Source organism: Eumetopias jubatus, unplaced genomic scaffold, assembly GCF_037043125.1.
Source record: "Eumetopias jubatus isolate StellerSeaLion01/CBP00866 unplaced genomic scaffold, mEumJub1_p1.0 scaffold_6, whole genome shotgun sequence".
NCBI lineage: Eukaryota > Metazoa > Chordata > Mammalia > Carnivora > Otariidae > Eumetopias > Eumetopias jubatus.
In genome coordinates, this window is record NW_028274812.1 from 26,967,490 (window position 1) to 26,987,899 (window position 20,410).

General features: G+C 41.8%; 1 protein-coding gene and 1 pseudogene across 2 annotated transcripts in view; one reads left to right on the top strand and one right to left on the bottom strand.

The window, feature by feature from the left end:
* The window catches only part of ARFGEF3 (ARFGEF family member 3), a 173,475-nt gene that overhangs the window by 72,451 nt on the left and 80,614 nt on the right, over positions 1-20,410 (bottom strand). For both annotated transcript variants that reach the window (XM_028121412.2, XM_088024244.1), the window contains 3 exons: positions 18,850-18,928; positions 10,044-10,148; positions 8,820-9,153 (listed from right to left, as the gene is read on the bottom strand). In XM_028121412.2, the coding sequence (XP_027977213.1) occupies positions 8,820-9,153; positions 10,044-10,148; positions 18,850-18,928 (518 nt within the window). The remainder of the gene's footprint in view (positions 1-8,819; positions 9,154-10,043; positions 10,149-18,849; positions 18,929-20,410) is intronic.
* On the top strand, positions 1,453-1,930 carry LOC114222751 (ubiquitin-ribosomal protein eS31 fusion protein pseudogene; annotated as a pseudogene).

Genomic DNA, 20,410 nt, shown 5'->3' on the forward strand with positions numbered 1-20,410 from the left:
CAATGAAACTAAGAGTTGGTTCTTGGGAAGATAAAATTGACACACCTTTGGCTAGACTCACCAAGAGAAAAACCCAGAAGATTTAAATAAATAAAATCAGAAATGAAAGAGATATTACAACTGATGCCACAGAAATACAAAAGATCATAAGAGAATCCTATAAACAATTATATGGCAACAAATTGGACAACCTAGAAGAAATGAATACATTTCTAGATATATTTGACCTACAAAGACTGAATCATGAAGAAAAAGAATATCCAAACTGACCAATAACGAGTAAAGAGATTGAATCACTAATCAAAAACCTCCCAACAACAAAAGTCCAGGACCAGATGTCTTCACCAGTGAATTCTATCAAACATTCAAAGAAGAATTAATATCAATCCTTAAACTCTTCCAAAAAAAGAGAAGAGGAGGGAACTCTCCAAACTCACTTTATAAGGCTAGCATTACCCTGATACCAAAACCTGACAAGGATACCACAAGAAAAGAAAATTATGAGCCAATATCTCTGATGAACATAGATGCAAAAATCTTCAACAAAATGTGATCAAACTAAATTTAATGACATATTAAAAGGATCATACACCATAAACAACTGGGATTTATTCCAGGGATTCAAAGATGGCTCAATGTCCACAAATTAGTGAAGTGATACACAACATAACAAAATGAAGGAAAAAAATGGAAAGATCATTTCAATAGATGCAGAAAAATATTTTTTAAAAAGATTTTATTTATTTGACAGAGAGAGAGAGAGAGAGAGAGAGAACACAAGCAGGGGCAGAGGGAGAGGGAGAAGCAGGCTTCCTGCCAAGCCAGGAGCCCGAGGTAGGGCTCGATCCCAGAACCCTGGGATCATGACCTGAGCTGAAGGCAGACGCTTAACGACTGAGCCACCCAGGTGCCTCGCAGAAAAAGTATTTTGACGAAATTCCACAACTACTTATAATAAAAATTCTCAAAAAGGTGGTCATAGAGGGAACATACCTCAACATAATAAAGGCCACATATTACAAACCCACAGCTAGCATCATATTCAACAGGAAAAAGCTAAAAGCTTTTCCTTTAAGATCAGGAACAAGACAAGGATGTCAATCTTGCCGCTTTTATTCAATATAGTATTGTCAGTCCTAGTTACAGCAATCAGGCAAGAAAAGAAATAAAAGGCATCCAAGTTGGAAAGGAAGATGTAAAACTGTCACTATTCGCAGATGGCATGATATTATATATAGAAAACCCTACAGACTTTATAAAAAAAACTGTTAGAACGAACAACTGAATTCAGTGAAGTTGCAGAATACAAAATCAACATACAAAAATCTGTCGTATTTCTATACACAAATAAACTATCAGAAAGAGAAATCAAGAAAATAATCCTATTTACAAAGCATCAAAAATAAAACAATGCCTTTCCAACCCGCCATCTGCCATGGAACCACTGTCAAGATGCAGATTTTCGTGAAAACCCTTACTGGGAAGACTATCACTCTTGAGGTTGAACCCTCGGCTACAACCGAAAATGTAAAGGTCAAGATTCGGGATAAGGAAGAAATTCCTTGTGATCAGCAGGGGCTGATCTTTGCCGGCAAGCAAGTGGGAGATGAACGTACTTTGTCCGACTACAACATTCAAAAGGAGTCCACTCTTCATCTTGTGTTGAGACTTGGTGGTGGTGCTAAGAAGAAGGAAGGAAGAATAAGTCTTACACTACTCCCAAGAAGAATAAGCATAAGAGAACTGGCTAGTTAAACTGGCCATTCTGAAATACTATAAGGTGGATTAGAATGGCAAAATCAGTCTCCTTCTTCAGGAGTGCCCTTTAGATGAATGTGGTGCTGGAGTTTTCATGGCTAGCCACTTCGACAGATATTATTGTGGCAAATGTTGTCTGACCTATTGCTTCAACAAACCGGAAGACAAGTAATTATATATGGGTTAATAAAAGACATGAACTACCATTTAAAAAGAATAATAAAATGCCTAGGAATAAATTTAATCAAGGAGGTGAAAGACTGGAATACTGAAAATTACAAGACATTAATAAAAGAAATTGAAGATGACACAAATAAGTGGAAAGATACCCTGGGCTCATGGACTGGGAGAATTAATATTGTTAAAATGCCCATACTACCCAAAGCAATCTACAGATTTAATGCAGTCTCTATCAAATTTTCAATGTATTTTTCACAGAAATAGCACAAATAAACCTGAAATTTGTATGGAACCTCAAAAGACCTGGAGTAGCCAACTCAATCTTGAGAAAGAAGAACAAAGCAGGAGGCATCACACTCCCTGATTTAAAATTATATTACAAAGCTACAGTAATTAAAACAGCATGGCACTATCCTAAAAACAGACATACAGATCACAAAGTACAGAATAGAGATCCTAGAAATAAACCTATATGTATACGTCAATTAATTAAATTAATTAATACAATAAAGGAGGCAAGAATATACATTAGGGAAAGGACAGTCTCTTCAACAAATGGTGCTTGAAAAACTGGACAGCCACAAGCAAAAGAATGGAAACGGACCCCTATACCATACACAAAAATGAACTCAAGATGGATTGAAGACTTGAATGTAAGACCTGAAACCTTAAAACTCCTAGAAGAAAACACAGGCAGTAGGCTCCTTGACATGAGTCTTGGAAAGGATTTTTTTAATCTGACACCAAAAGCAAAAATAATCATGTGGGGCTACATCAAACTAAAAAGCTTCTGCACAGCAAAGGAACCGCTGACAAAATGAAAAGGTCACCTACTGAAAGTATTTGCATGTCATGTAACTGGTAAGGGGTTAATATCCAAAATCCATAAAGAACTCATACAACTCAATAAAAAAGCAAAAAACCAAATAATCTGATTTTAAAAATGGGCAGAGGACCTGAATAGACATTTTTCTAAAGAAGACATATAGATGGCCAACAGACACATGAAAATATGTTCATTAATAATCATCCAGGAAATGCAAATCAAAACCACATGAGATATACCTCACACTTGTTAGAAGAGCTATTATCAAAAGACTAAAAAAACAAGTATTGGCAAGGATGTGTGGAGTAAAAAGGACCATCTTGCACAGTTGATGGGAAATTGGTGCAGCCACTATGGAAAACAGTATGGAGGTTCCTCGAAAAATTAAAAATAGATTGCCATATGATCCATCAATTCCACTTCTGGATATTTATCTGAAGAAAAAAAACACTAAGTCAAAAAGATACATGCACCCCCATGTTCACTGAAGCATTATTTACAATACCTAAAATATGGAAACAACTTAAGTGCCTCTCAATGGATAAATGGATAAATAGATAAAGAAGATGTGTTGTGTGTACACACACAGACACACACACACACACACACACACACACACAAGGGAATATTACTCATCTACAAAAAAGAATGAAATATTGCCATTTGTGACAACATGGATGAACCTAGAGGGTATTATGCTAAGTGAAGTAAGTCAGACAGAGAAAGACAAATACTATGTGATCTCTCCTATAGGTAGAATCTTAAAAAAAAAAAACAGACAAAAAAACAAACAAAAAAACAAGCTCATAGTTATAGAAAATGGATTGGTGGTTGCCAGAGGTGAGGGATGGGAGGATGGTAAAAAAAATGAAGGGGGTCAAAAGGTAAGACAATTTTTAAAAATTGAAAAAACATGTGTTGAGAAGTATTGCCTCTTTCCATACTCTGGAAAAGTTCATATATTATTAGAATTATCCATTACTTAAATGTTGGTATAACTTGTTTTTAATGTTGTATGGGGCCAGTGGGGTTGTTGTTGTTGTTGTTTTTTAATGGAAAGATTTTTAACTATTGATTCAATTTCTTTAAAGATTCTAGAACTATGTAGGTTCTCAATTTCTTCTTGAGCCAGCCTGTTAAAGGCTGTATTATTTCCCAGGGATTTATCTATTTTATCTAAGTTTTCAAATTTACTGGCCTCAGTGGCCTTAATACGTTCTTTAATTTCTTTAATGTTTGTAACATCTTTCATTCTTATTTCTACTTACTTGTTTTTACCTATTCTGGAATTTTTTTATTGTATTTACCAAGAGTTTTTCAACTTTCTTAGTCTTTTCAGAGCCCTGGTACTTTTTACTTTATTGATTTACTATACTTGCTTTTTATCACATTACTTTCTGCTTTCATCCTTATTTTTCCTCCTTTTTACTATATTTGAATTTAATTTGCTCTTCTTTTCCTAGCTACCTAACTCAAAAAATTAGAATATTAATTTTAGGCTTCCAATTTTTTAAATATAATCATTTTAAGCTATAAATACCCTTCTATGTACTGCTTTGGCTACATCTTACAAGTTTTCAGGTATAGAAGTTTCATAACTGCTCAGTCCTAATTTTTATTTCCATGTGGTAGAAATCTTTAAAGAAAATTTCAATTTGAGGCTAATGACTTCAGGAAAAGACTGGGTTAAGTGTATTGGAACAGACTTCCTGTCACTATGTCCATTATTTTCAAAGTAATTTATACTCACAGGAAAAGGCATATTAACTAGAAAAAGTTATATCTTAAGGGGCACTCTTCTTTCCCTCCCTCCTACCGCACTTCTTTCATACCCCAGAAATTGGGAACTCCTCTCTTGGAGGTACAGCCATGAAGCTTCTACTTTTCTCTCCACATTGTATCTTTTGACATTGAAAGAGTCAAGTCTCCCTCTCTGCTCTCTCTGCCTTCCCCTTCCCCTCCTCTTTTCCTCTCTCTCCTGCCCTCCTCATCTCTCTCCTCTCCCCACCCTCTCTCTTGCCACCAGCCTGCCCTGCATCCAAGTGAAGTGGCTGAGTCTAAGTGCCTCCAGCTGCCCCATCTCTTGCTAGAAGCGTAGGTGCATTTCAGAGGGTTGGCTGTGGGGAACCTCACTTTCTCTTGGGATCTCATTACAATCTCCAGTAATAATTAACTTTACCACTAACTTTACCAGTAATAAATTAGATGACATATCTGAATTCCCACATTGATCTTGGGTTTATTTCTCAGTTATTTCCAAATCTGGAAGGAAAGGACATTCAGTGATCACGCTTCTGAAGAACCCTTAACAACTACTTGAAAAAAGGCAAGGCATGCTGAATCTCAGCTTCTTCCAGTGGGAGTGAGGGATGTGCTGTCAGGGGCTGGGGTGTCACAGTCTGATAAAGATTAGGGAACCCCTGGGCGCCTGGGTGGCTCAGTCAGTTAAGCGTCTGCCTTCAGCTCAGGTCATGATCCCAGTCCCTGCTTAGCGGGGAGTCTGCTTCTCCCTCCCCCTGCTCTTGTGCGCACTCTCTCTCTCTCTCTCTCTTTCCCTCTCATATAAATAAATAAAATCTTAAAAAAAAAAAAGATTAGGGAACTCCTTCTGAAGCCAAACCATGGGAGAGAGGAAAGGAAGCAAGGTGAACTTTTGATTACTGTTCATTTTCTCGGAAAGCGGAAACAGAAAAGAGAATTGTCGTTTGAAAAACAAAATGTCCTATCTTTGATGAACAGGCACACAGCACCTATGGGGCAGCGACAAATCACAAAGAGAACAGGGAGATAACACACCAAGCGTTCAAACTCTGAAAGGCTAAACAAACATGCTGGGTGCCCAGCGGTTTTCCTTGTGTGCATAGATGGCGCATGTTGGTCTCCAGGTTACCAACCTTCCCAAATGATTGGTTGTCATAGTGACTGGAGTAACCTGGCCCCCATCCATCGGCTGTGCTCCACAGGGCAGCACTGCCTGGACCTGCTACTCACGTGCTGATGTCTAACTCCAGCCTTGCCCTGTGAAATCATCCGGGGGAAGCTAGACCAATCTATGAAAAGGGGGAAAACATACCAAATTTCCTGCATAGTGGTAAATAAAATTCTTATTGAAAATACATTTAGACACCTATGTGCCCCATAAGCAATGTATTTACTTAGCATTCAGGTGGCGAGTGGATCTGCCATGGGCAGCCACAAGCCCAGGGCCAGTCAAGTCTGAGTGGGTGGGAAAGAAAGGTGGCCACTGCTCACAAAACACCCTCTTCGCAGATATTCTATCTTCAGGTCCACCTGTCATTCAGTCAGAATTCATTGAGCACTTATTCTGATGCAAGCACTGCAGGGCTAGATACTGGGGGTGGGGGTGGGGTGGGGGGCACACAAGAGCAATATATACAGACACAGACTTGAGGGGACAAGAAGTCTGTACCAAGTTGGACTGTGAAACAATCAGTGGGATGGGACATATAATTAGTTGCTAAATGATGGAATTTAGAGGATTTCATGGTTTAAGGAAGCCCAACTGTAAAGGAGGAGGCTTTTGACAGCAGAGGCAGCTCTCCTTACAATGTCTGGGCTCACGCAGTAGCCCTGCTACCCACAAGGACTTTGGGCAAGTAACTTCCCATGGGGCCTCAGCTTCCCCGTCTGGAAACTGGCCATGGTATTCTCTTCCCAAGAAAGTTGGTAAATAAACTAACATGAAGAGCCAGCTGCGCCTGGCATATTGGAATCACTGCTCGACTCTGCTAAGGGGAATGGCCCGTGGATAGAGGCAGGCAAGTGGCAAGCCGAGCAGAGCAGGGCCAGTCAGATGGAATGAGGGATCCTGGGAAATGATGGGGAATGAGAATGGTGAGAGAAGGATCTAGAAACTGGGCAGAGTAATTCAGACTTGATGAGAGATGCAACAGGAGCCATTAGAGCCTGAAAAAAACTGTTAACAGTGGTGATTTATGAGCCTAAATTCAGAAAGATGAAAGAAAGAAAACAGGCAGGCAGCAGACAAGGAGCTGAGTGAGAACTGGTGCACTACTCAGGGCAGGAGGTCATGTGGACCAGCTCTTTTCAGCCTGCACATAGTTCTTCTTTTCCTTAGGATAGCAATAAGCATGCCAAGTATTTGTCTAGCCCTTTATACTTACAGGGTATTTATACAAACCTTATTGCATTTTGAACCTTTGGAATATTACTACCATGTAGAGATAAAAAAAAAAAAAATTGTAAGTTCAGAGTTAAATGAGTTAGCTACTACAGCCTTGCTGCGGAGTGGCAGAGAGGATCCAGACCCTGACTCTTCAGCTCAGGTTCATGAAGGGGTAGATGAGTCAGCATGGAAAGGGGCTCCTAGATTCATCTGCATTGCAATATCAAAGTCAAGTATGGTTAACAAGCATGTTGTAGGAAAGGTTATGGGTTTCGGGTCAGATGGACCAGGCTGTACACCCTTTCTCTTTCTCTGTGACCTTAGGCAAATCATTTGACCCTTTGGAACCTTAGTTTCTTTGTGAAAGGGAAACTTCCTTTTTCCTGGCATCATATCTCTATGGGGAGGAACATCCAGTGGAATAAAATTCTGGACCTCTCGGGCGCCTGGGTGGCTCAGATGGTTAAGCGTCTGCCTTTGGCTCAGGTCATGATCCCAGGATCCTGGGATCGAGTCCCGCATCAGGCTCCCTGCTTCTTGGGAGACTGCTTCTCCCTCTGCCTCTCTCTCTCTCTCTCTCTCTGTCTCTCATGAATAAATAAACAAAATCTTAAAAAAAAAATTCTGGACCTCTCTCCTCTCTTTCTCTCCCTTCCTTCTGATGGAGGGGGAGTCTGACCTGACCGGTGGATTTAGAAGGAGCTGAGCATGTGTAGCCAGTCTCTTCCTCTTTCTTCCCCTTGAAGATCTGCCTGTTCAGAGAAAGCCCATCCTGCGTCCCTGGTTATACACTTAACAAGGGTAGAGCCACTGCTGTCTGAGTGGTGACAAACTAGACTAGTCTCACTTGCCTCCAAAGCTACAGTGGGTTCACCAACCTAGGAGTGACCAGTTATTAAAGCTGACCCTTTGTTCTCATTGCCTGAATCTGTGATGGAGAAAAGAAATAACATTCTTCACTAGTAAAAGTTGATATACAACATCAAAGAGATATTAAGAATATTAAAGATAATATATGTGACGTGCTGGACATATAGAAGGTAAGAAAAAAAAAAAGATTATTATTGTGTGCTCATAGATTTTCTTAACCAGCAATTGAATCTGGATCATTCCTTCATTTCTAGAAATGTTGAGTCAGAATTTTTCATTGTTCATTACAGTGAAATCTTTTTAAAACAACACCAAGAGGCATTTCAAATTAAGCTTTTGAGAAACTGATGAGCAGCAACAAAGGAATTTTGTTACACTGGGTTTGTTGTTGTTTGGGCATAGGCACCAAAAACAAAGGCAATGAACAAGTTCACAAATACAAAAATGTTGACCACTTTTCTTTCTGGTTATTTGGAAGAAAGCAGAGAAATTCTTATTTGGAGTACCTCCTCAAAACCATGAAAGAGCACACTGGAATGGCTGTTATAAGCTGGACAACTTTACCTTCTCGCAGGAGTCATGATGTTTGGGATATGAGGCCTAAGTAGGAATGGGGCAAAGGGATTCCTTTTACTAGTCAGAGATTAGTAATGATGTTTTTTTTTGGGGGGGTGATAATGTACAACCTGAGTACAAAATATTTTGAAATCCAATTTTGGCAAAGGGGAACAAACACATATATCTGCACAAACAGTACCTAAGGGAGCAGAATGAAGTCAGCCTGGGGCTCAATCAGATGCCTGCCACTTATATTATCAATGACTTTGCATTAGTGAGCACCAATCAACCCGTCCTCACCCAGGCTCCCAACACATGCCCTAAAAATACTGTCGATTACTGGATACCAAGTGGTAACAAGTAAGTGTTAGCAGGTGATTGGCAAACATTTTCTGAGTGCTTCTTGTAGGCAAGACACTGTGTTCAGATACTGCCCCCCACCTCCTGGCAAGCACGGTGGCGTTCTTCATGCCTTCCTACCTCTTTCATTATTTTGATGGCTTCCACCCGGTGCTGGGGTGGGGGATAAAGCAGCACACGGTGATAGAGGGACTGGAGCACGGGCTTCATGGAGTCCACCGACCCTACCAGCCGGACCAGCTCAGCTGCGATGTAATAAATGGTCCGAGCCACCGGCCCACTCAGGGCTGGCGCAGTGGACGAGCAGCCTGACCCCCGGCCATGGTCAGAAACTCCCGGAGATGCAGAGTCTGACTCGATGCCAGAAGCAGCACTGCTACTGTGAGCAGAGGTGATGCTTTTATCATGAATTGGGTTCCCCAGGATCACGATGAGAGCAGGGCACAGGTTTTTCCTGGCAAGACACAGGAGGAAAAATATGTTTGGCTAACAAGGCAAAAGGATAAAATGTGAATACAATCCTGCGGGTAAATACCAGATGCCACAAAAATGACTAATAAGAGTTGGTTCTTTCCTGCTCCTCTTTTTGGCGACATCCTGCCCCCGTTTTCCATGTCTTTCCATCACTTCTAGGTACATGAACAGAACGCTTTTTCTCATAGCTCAAGGCAGAAATAGCTAAATAAAAATACCAAGTATTAAGAAACCCTCTTATGTAAAGGAACCAACTCCAAATGCTAAATGGCTTAGTTAGAAAGTCTCATTTTACGATAAATAACAAAATTCTTTCTGCTTCTAATGGGAGAACTTAATTTAAAATTCTGACATGTATATTGTCACATACAATTCGACTTCCTCCCCGTGGAAAAGCCCAGGAACCCAGAGCAGCTAACTGGCTGCTTGAGGGCCCGGGCACCTGTGGGACTCCCTGGCTATAATTAAGTGATGAATCTTCAGGTTGAGATGGAGAACGTACCGGGGAAGGGCTAAGAATAACATTCAATAGCTCTTGCCCCCCTGTGTGACTTTCTGTGCCTTTGTATGCTTTTAGGATAAACTAGAAACCTGGAAAACACTCTCCTGGTTCCTGAGTCCCATGAGCCTATGGTGTCAACAAAATGCCAGAGGCCCTTGGAGTCCTATTTTAAGATCGTCATAAGCTTCTCTCTGTATTTTGATCCAGTGCATGTGAGTGAAGCAATTTCCCGACTTTCTCGCTAAAGCATTCGCACACGGATGAGGTGACCGGTAGGTCATGGATGCCATGGGCAGGCACCTGAGCATGGAGCTGGAAGGAGAGAAGCATCGGGTCACCGTGCGGGGTGTGTGTGGGTGGGCACTCACCAGATCAGGTCTGTGAAGCCTCTGTGCAGGCGCATGGAGGAGGAGGAGCTGCTGAGCACGGACAGGACACATTCCAAGTACAGGAGCTGCAGCTGCTGCTGGTCACTGCAGGACAAAACCAACACACGGATGCGTGCGAAGTGAGCGCAAAATTAAAAGAGGGGATGCATGGGAAACACATTGGAAAAATGCTAGGCGTGAGAGAAGCATTCATTTTGGGGGGGCGGTTAGCATGATGGGTTGAATTGCACCCCCGAAAATTTCTCTGTTGAAGACCGAACCCCTGGTACCTCAGAAATGTGCCCTGATGGGAGCTCGGGTCTCTGACACAGGTAATCAAGTTAAAGTGAGGTCATTTGGGGAAGAGGTCCTAACCCAATACGACCGATGTCCACATAAAATGGGGAACACTGGAAACAGAGACACGCACAGACGGAGGACAATGGGAAAGACCTGAGAAGACGGTCATCTGCAAACCAAGGAGAGCGGTGTGGAACGGATCCTTTCCTGAAGCCCCGGGAAGGAACCAGCTCTGCTCACATCCTGGTCTGGGACTTCTAGGCTCCAGAACTGGGAGGCAATACATGTCTGTTCTGTAAGCCACCCAGTCTATGGCACTTGGTTATGGCAGCCCGAGCAAACTAATACAGTTTGGGGGATTTTTTTGTTGTTGTTTTTTAATTAACGGACTTTGTTTTTTAGAACAGTTTCAGATGTATAGAAAAACTGAGCATGGAATGGAGTTACTGTGTTCTACCCGGCACATGGCTCATCCTGGTATTAACAGCTCACATTAGGATGGCACATTTGCTACAACTAAAGCACCAACACTGAAAAATCATTATCAATTAAATTCCACAGTTTATTCCAGAAATGTTCAAACTCTTAATGTGTTCAATTGTCTAAACTTTTCAAAAGACCACTGATCACATTATCTTTTAAATGGTCAACACTTTACTAGCTTGTGTCTGAATTTCTTTTTTTAAATCTCTCTTTTTTAAAGATTTTATTTATTTATTTGACAGAGAGAGGGAGCACAAGCAGGGGGAGCGGGAGAGGGAGAAGCAGGCTTCCTGCAGAGCAGGGAGCCCGATGCGGGGCTCGATCCCAGGACCCTGGGATCATGACCTGAGCCGAAGGCAGACACTTAACGACTGAGCCACCCAGGTGCCCCTGAATTTCTTTTTTGAAGGCAACATGGTTTTTCAATGGACAAATTATTTTTCTCGGAGTTATTATGATGAGATTAATCCATAGAGCCAGATTAAAAAAAAATTTCATGGAATGCATATTCTTATGCCCAGGCTATTTTCTGCCGAACCCACCAGAAAGTATTAAACTCCAGGTGGGTAGTAAGTGACCAACAGGAATAAGGAAGAATTTAATGTTCGAGTGCATATTTATGACAAATATATAATAAACACTTCTAAGAGAATTCATTCAGGAGTCCTGTATGTTCCAAAAAAGGAGGAACTTGCTTTGAAAAAATCATTTTTGGTTGTGTCTCTTTTCTCCTAACTTAAATAAATGCCCAAAGGAAGGTTAATGCCCTTAACAGCTCAAATAACTCCCAGGAGAAGAGGGTGAATGGGACAGGCAAGACCAGTGATGGGAAGACAAGAAACTGAAGGAGGTAGCACGGAAGAAGAGCAAAGTTAACACCAGACCGTCCCAAAGCCCAGAAGGTAATACGCATACCACTGCCCAGCTGAGAAAGGTTGCATGGATGCAAGATGAAGGATCGCAAGAAAGGGGGGCTGCAGGTCCCTCGTTTAAGTGCTATGTTAGATTCCTTGGCAATAGGGCTCTGTAAAATTGACCTCAAGCTCTAAAACTGGTTGGCAAGCTACAGCCCAAGGGCAAAATCCTGCCCATGGCCCCATGAACTAAAAATGATTTTTATGTTTTTAAGGGGTTGTAGAACAATAACAGAAATGAACAGGGAACAGAGGCAGTATGTGGCCCTTCACAGAAAAAGTTTGCTCATACTCTGCGATGATCTCCCTTGTCCAAAGAGAACTGTCTAATCAGTCAAATAATGTCATTATTCTGAAAAAGGGAATTCCATGGGGCATCTGGGTGGCTCCGTTGGTTAAGCATCTGCCTTCAGCTCAGGTCATGATCCTGGGGTCCTGGGATCCAGCCTGGGTGGGGCTCCCTGCTCAGTGGGGAGCCTGCTTCTCCCTCTGCCTGCCGCTCCCCCTGCTTGTGCGCTCTCTCTGGCAAATAAATAAATACAGTCTATGAAAAAAGAAAAGGGGAATTCTGCTTATATTTGGATGTACTCTACCACACCTGCTGATGGGGGAAAAAGAGGTGGGTAAAGACTGCGTTTCCACAAAAATTATTACTATTTGCCAAGAGGAAGGTGGTGGTTGGAGGAAGAATAAGAAAGGTAAGACATACTTAGCCATTCGGGGGCCAGGTAAGGACTTTACGTTTCTCTACTCCTACACCCACAAGCTTCCCTACGCTTCTGCGCAAGACATCGTTCCTGACCAGAAACAGCACATTCTTCACCCTTAAGGGACTAAAGAAACAAGGAAGCAAGTAGGTAAAGCATTGTGTAGGAACTGCTACAAATGAATAATTTAACGCAGGGTTCTATGACAGTATAAGGGAGTGGCACCTAATCCTCAGAAGGATCCAGAAAGAATTTCTAAAGGAAAAGACATCTTCATGGAAACCTAAAGCTCAAGTAGGAGTCTTGCATGACGGTGTTGGGGAGAGGGTGGTGGTGGTCTGTGGTTGGAGCAGGGTGTGAAGATACCATCGGCAAGAGGTGGGCCTGGGGAAGTGGCAGGGGCCAGATCAGGAAGGGTTTGGGAGGACTTGTCCAGACTTTATTCTGCAGGTAGGAGAGTGACAAGACCAAATTTACATTTTAGAACAATCATTCTGGATGCTGTAGAAATGAACGGATTGGAGAAGCAAAACAGAAGAGTCATAAACCAAATAAGCCACATTTTGAAAAAGTTCCGAAAGGACCATCTCTGCTATAGTCTCAGGCTAATCTTTCTGACCAATCACCGGACTCATTAAGACAAATAATTATTAAATGCCCCAATTCAAAAATGTCTGTCTTCCTCCTATCAGTGAGATCATATGAGGAATTTGAGAAACAAGACAGAGGATCATAGGGGAAGGGAGGGAAAAATGAAACAAGATGAAACCAGAGAGGGAGACAAACCACAAGAGACTCTTAATCTCAGGAAACAAACTGAAGGTTGCTGGAGTGGTGGGGGGTGGCAGGGGTGGGGCGGCTGGGTGATGGACATTGGGGAGGGTATGTGCTATGGTGAGCGCTGTGAATTGTGTAAGACTGATGAATCACGGACCTGTACCCCTGAAACAAATAATACATTATATGCTAATAAAAAAACTCCCGTATTTATGTATTAATTTCACATTTATTCTACTTCACTAATATTTCACATTATACATCCACACCCATAAAGAAAGAAATTAACATGTATGAGATAAAATTAAATATAAATAAAAGTTTGTGTGTTTTTCTCTCTCTCAAAAAAAGTCTTTCAAACGGTCAGTCTCGCATCACAAAACTAAAAGATCTATAGATGATAAAGATTCTCAGTTTCTGAAACTGGAACTAAACGCACAGAAAAGCTATGAGCAGTCAAAGTTCCTCTGAATATCTGCAGAGTACGCCACAGCAATACTGCAACCCCAAGTCGTCAGACCTGATGACAGAGAGGATGCATTGCCAAGGTAACTGGCCTGGAAGTCTCCTTGGAGACCAAACACGGCAGCTTTCCTGTGGGCTGCAGCAGTCTGCAAAAAACGGGTGCTCATGGCCTTGCGTGAGTCATGGCACTAAAAGAGCTGTGTGAAATGTGAGCAACTTCCACACATGCCCCTCACGAGATACACATATGCATGTGCACCATGTATGCGTGGTTCTTATTTGTCTGACTGTAGACAGACACATATGTGAAAAGCACAGGGCGGTGAGAAGCCAAGAAACCAGCCAACTCTTCCAAAACACATGAGGAAAAATCTGCCAACATGGAGGGTTGCGAGTCCCTTGGCCTGGTCTTCTGTTTGTGCATTTCATGGCTGGCAGGTTGTGTAGCTGCTGGTCTCATTCTCTGCCCATCTCTGAACTTCTCCCCAGGCTAAAGATCCATGGAGAGCGACTCTCGTGAGGGGACCAGTGTGGGCCGTGAAAGCTGAGGAGCCCCCATCCCGACAAGGTGACTGCAAGGGTAATCTGGCAGCACGTCCTGGATCTCTGGAGTTCTTAGAATCTTGTTTGATGATGAATCATTTGGATCCTACCTCCCTTTGAGACCATTCAAATTTAGGTAGAAAGGGAGAGAGGGACTTAAGTAACTGTGTAAGAAGTGGAATGAAATTTAACATGTGACAGGAACACCTGGCCTTGCCTCATTGCTTCTGAGAACGCTTTGGTGTCCGTTCCTCTCTGACATTCAGCACTGGGACGAGAGGGAAGTGGAGAGAGGCTGACAGGAGACCAACAGGCAGAGAATGAATATCTTTCTAAGCCAATTATCCTTCCCAAAACTCAGATTTAAAAGCATCATGTAACTCAACATGCCTAATATGGAGTTCTATTAATAACACACCTCTAAGGCATGGGCGTTGTTCTGCGTACCTGGATGCATTTTGTAAATCCTCCCGGGAGATTGAACATATCATGACTATATACCCTTACAGAGTGAAAGCTCCATGAGGTACGTGGGCACTGATTTTTGGAAATGGCTGTTGAGGGGACGTACAGACCATAGTGTGATTTCAGAGGAAGACGGTATTTAGAAGGTGGGAGAAGTGTCAAGTTAGCTAATAGAAATAAAAGGAGTTCGGGTAGCAAATTCAGAAGAAATTGTAAAAGGTGTGAAAACTTAACAGGAAGAATAAAGAGAATCACCAGATTGAAAGCAGCTAAGAGTATGGTACCATCTGACCAGGTGCCCTTACAGGTTTCTGGTTTAAGCTAATGCTTAAGCATGCTGCACCCCAGCTTCCTTAGCAACAGAACTCTCCTCTTAGGGTAATGGAATCATGACCGGAAAGACCATACTCAAACACAGTGAGCGGTCTCCAGAGGCAGAATGATAACTGGGGAATTGCACTGAAAAACCAAGCAAGACCATGGGAATCCTATAAAAACCATTAAGCTTTATAACAACATGCCTAAAGCCATCGTTGAGCTAACGTCCAATGAGAAATCTTAGAACAACATGTATGTGTCACGTGAATATTTTTCCCATTTAAAACCTATTCCCGGAAAGTCATATGGTTCAGAAATATTTTTATTTTTTTAAGAAGGCTTTACTTATTTATTTGACACACAGAGAGAGAAAGCGAGAACAGGAACACAAGCAGGGGGAGTGGGAAAGGGAGAAGCAGGCTTCCCGGCGAGCAGGGAGCCGGATGCGGGGCTCGATCCCAGGACCCTGGGATCACGACCTGAGCCAAAGGCAGACGCTTAACGACTGAGCCACCCAGGCGCCCCTCATTTTTTTTTCAGTGACCAAGTATCCATGCCCTTTAGCTTGTAATATGTGTATGTATGCATTTGCAATGTATGTTTGTGCAATGTATTTTCTTATCTACAAATGTCTGAGGTAAGAAGTTCCATGTCCCACACTACATCATAAACCAGAATTAGCACTGACAATTCTATAAGTAAACAATTTCAGAACTAATATATATCAAATATTTATTACATGTTAGGCACTATGCAGTTAAAAAATTCCATTTATCCTGGGGCGCCTGGGTGGCTCAGATGGTTAAGCATCTGCCTTCGGCTCAGGTCATGATCCCAGGGTCCTGGGATCGAGTCCCGCATCGGGCCTCCTGCTCCTTGGGAGCCTGCTTCTCTCTCTCCCCCTCCCTCTGTCTCTCATGAATAAATAAAGAAAATCTTAAAAAAAAAAAAAAAAAAAAATTCCATTTATCCCAAAACTGCCTAGAAGATACCCATACTGAATGTCTATAATAATTACAACAGGCATCACCTTGGACTGTCCCAGGTACACTAGGTCATATGGTCACTCTACAGATGGCAGCCCCTACAGCTGATGTTAGAGACATCCAGGTTTTAAAGAGCCATGAACTTGAAGCCCTTACTGGACCTAACTGAAGACTTTCTTGACCAACAAATAACATTATGTTTTATGTCTATCATTCATAGACCTACAGATTTGTTCTGATTTATCTTGGTGCCTAGTTTTCAATTATTAATAGCATAACTACCTTGAGCTTTTCTAGTACTGAAAACCTTAGTTTTCTCTTAGCACACTATCAGGGAAAAAAAAAAGTATGTAATTTTTTTTTCTTTGCCTGAAAGGTAATGAACAAAGCCTTTATATTTTTCAAAGTTTTGACGGTCTTTGTTTTATTCCCTGATGATGCTAAGACCTGAGGGGGTGGGGAATGGAGAAGAAGCATCTTGGACAGCTGGTGACTGCCTAGGTGCTACCAGCTAGCTGGGGTGTCCCCCTTGGTGAACACAAACAACTTCACAGGATGTTAATATCAGATGAGGACTCTCCACAACGGTGACAGAACAAGATGAAAGCCAATCTACAAACTGGCCTGAACAGAAGTTTAAAAAAGGAATCCTGTACAACCACAAAAATGACCAAGTATCATTCTCCCCTGTGAATGACTCCTGTTTCTTCTCCTATGACATCTCCTTATCTGTTCCTCCCATCAGCTAAACAAAAATGGAAGATGTCCCATCCAGGGATGCCCCTGCTTTCTGATAGCACCCAATCTTTGAACAGACCGTCAGTTCCTTTCACTCGCTCCAAATCACCTAGCCCTGGTTCAAATCTATAACAGTCCCTCCTAACATCCTTTGCCTGGATACCTTAGGCTCCCCAGAGCGTACAGACTCCCTCACTATTACAAGTTGATAAGCCAAATTCTCTTAGCCTCAGGTAATCTTTGGCTATTGGGAATCAACTATCTTTTAAGTAAATTTTCTCATTTGATTCTTACAAAAACCCTAATATATTTTATATCACTGATGTTATATTACATACAAACAATAATAAATAATATATTCATTATTTTATGGGATACATAAGCTTACGGTGGTTGGGAGCTCTGCCCAAAGTCAAGAGGAAGTAAGGGGCCAAACAGGGGTCTTACAAAGACTTTGTTGCACCAGCTAGTGCAACAAAGATAATGCAGTTGAGCCAATAGTGATTAAACACCATATACGTTTATATCTTAGGAGAAAACAAGCCAAGGAGAAACATCCCCCAGCTCTGATGTAACAGCTGGCTCTGCTAATGAGGGAGAGGAACTAGGCAGGGGTGGGGAGGAGTGAGCACTAGAAGAAACCTCAACCCTGGTCATGGATGGGTACAGTGAATATATAACCGATCCCAGCCAGGACACTGTTAAGAGTGAAGGAGGGTGATGACAATCATACAGAACAGGCATAACCTGGAACTGTCTGTCCCAAGGTAATCAGGTCACATGAAGACTCTACAGATGGGGTCACTGTAGTTGGTGTTAGAGTCTTGAGGTTAGGATCACAGTCTGAGTCTCAGGCCTACTGCCCTAACACTCTATGGTCAGGGGAGATGGGGACTTGAGCAGAGTACGGGAGAAACCAACTGCACCCAGCATCTGCTTTTAGACGTATCCCCTCTGAGGAAAAATGTTCTGCCTAGGGTCCAGGGGTGAGAGAAACGTGCAGTGGGAGAAGTGCTGTGGAAGAAGCGCTTTTCTTTTTCGCTTGTACTACCGATGGATTAAATGGGTCTCTTCATTGTTTAAGTGCCTAATATGAAGGGAGCTGGAGCTTAATTTGGTCAAAATGTGCAGGTGACTTAGAGGAATGATAGATACACTGATATAGAAACCACTGGGCAAAAACCCTGAAGAGTCAGTCCAAGCTTAGCTTTCAAAATATCCTAAGGTTACTAAAAAAGGAATGAAAACAAAAACCAAAACCCTACAAGTTTCTGCAACTTTTCCAGCAAAGTGAAAGGCCTCACTAATGTTTCAACTAGACTATGTCTCCCAACTCATTACTATATAGGAAATTCTATGAGTAAAGTTTTCTGAATTACCAAATATTCTAGTTACTAGCAAATGATAGCGTCTTTCATAACTCAAAGGGCATTTCAGAATCTTATTGTGTTGTAGATTTTGCAATTAACTATATATGTAGCTGGTAAAGACTTTTCATCTCATCTTGGAAAGTCTAGTCCTTTTATGACATAGATGCATAAATTAATAAGTTAACTTACTGCATGGAGAGTTGGAGCATTGGATATCATCTATATGATCTAATATCAAGGATTAAACCGGCGTGCAAAAAAATGAGTATATAAAAGTCAGAGCAATGTGTCTTTTCAAAAATATGCATGTGAACGCACAGGCTCGGGAAATGTTAGAAGAAATATAGAAAGACCACAGAGCCCATCCTTGCCATTAACAGAGGTCAATGAGAAGACTCATTTAGAGTCACACAGCTGGGACGTGCCCAGGTTACATCAACTAGCTTTGTCAACTACCTCTTACCCAACATTCGTCTCACTCAGCTTCCTGCTAGAGGGAGTAAGTCTTCTTTTAGGCTATTGTTTTCCCATGTCTCATGAGAAAATTATATCCTTCAGTCGTGGTATTTGGTAATGTGGGCTTGCCCAAAGTCACTGAATAGACTTCTCAGGAATGACAGGTAAATACCAATGGGGGTAACCACTGTCCCTATAATCTGCAACTGTAAGTGATGCTGTAGGCAAAAGTTATCTCGGAAATAGACCATTGGTGAATAAGAACACCAGTCGAAGGCACTTACTTGATGGCGGCTTGCAGCTTCTCACACAGAACAGTGAGCACGGAGACAAGGTCATCACAGAGGGACTCAACTGTCGACCCTTCAAACAGAAGAGGTTACAAGCATTAGACATTGGCAGAGGGCACCAGAAGCTCCCTCAACAGTCTTTCCTATCCTCTGCTTTTGATGTTTTCAGAACTGAAAAGAAGGTTTTCAGATGCTGAGCCTTCCTTAGGCCACTAAAATGATCATAGAAAACATAATTATTTGTTTCTGAAGTAAAACACTTCAAAAATACAGTTCAGAAAGAAAATGATCCATTGTTGACTATTATGAATAAAACTCATTCACACTTAACAAAAGGAGATTTGATTAATTTAAGAAACAACACAACTGACAACAATTTTCTCAATATCTAGGCTGGCAGAATACAAATGTATCCCTTATTCTGACCTTTGGAGTTTCTGGATCTCTTAAGCAGATTTGAGTTATATCAAAGAGATAAAACGTGGCAGCGTGGAAGAAAGATGGGCTTCTCAAACTATGGAAATAGGGAAAGAGGGCAAAATAACTCAGTCCCCATCTGCACTACTTTACCTATTTGCCCAGCATCCTCAGGGCACACAGTTGCTAACAGAGCAGGGACCAATGCCAGAAGAAAGAATTTTCCCTCCAAACATGTTCATGTCCAGAAGCTAGCAACAAAACTCCCACAGAAGCACTGAACGTATTGGAGAAAGGGTGAAATTTAGTTCAGGTACTGGTCCACAACTTGCTGACCGCGTAAGCTTGGGTAAGCTTCAGTTCTTCCTTTGGTGGAATGGGGACAAATAATCTCAATCTCACAGAATTGTTGGGCCCAGTGAAGTAAAAAGTGGAAGCATTTAAAACACCTTTAAAGATCTATACAATTGTGGCTGAGTATTTGATGAATGTAGAGATAAAAAAAAATGACCATGAGGTCAAGGTAGATGGAGAAAAAAATGGCAAGAGTGAAAGACAGAAAATGACAGTAAAGTCAAAGGAGGGCAGGAAAGAGAAATGGCTAATCCTGAGAATTTATTACCTTCCATGTAGAAACAAACCTGAGAAATGACAAGGTACAATAAGACACCACTAAAAATAAATAAAACCCATAAGTAGTCCTTAAAGTCCATTTTAGATAAATGTCAGTAAGCCCATCCAGTTTTTACTAATATTGTATTTTTAAAGATAAACCTTTGGCCAAGAGGACTTGGGCCTTCTCTTTGGTTTATAAAACCAAAGTGAAGGTTTTATGGAACCGTGGTGGCCCAAGAGAGGAAAAGACAGGTGGAGCGTGACATTGGGCGCTTCCACAGGTGGCAAGGTGGTGAAGCCCATTCCGGTCTGCAGCCCAAGAGGGGAGCAAGGGGCAATTAAAACCATATGCTCCAGCAGTGCCTTCAGAGATGACTTAATGCCTTTCTCATTTCTTTCCTTCACTCTGTGTCTCCTAATTGTGACTGGCTGTTTTTCTCCTCCCCTTTCATTCCCCCTTTCATCCTCTCTGTAACCACCTTCCCCCCCTCACCCCTGCCATTTCTTATTATGAACATGCAAA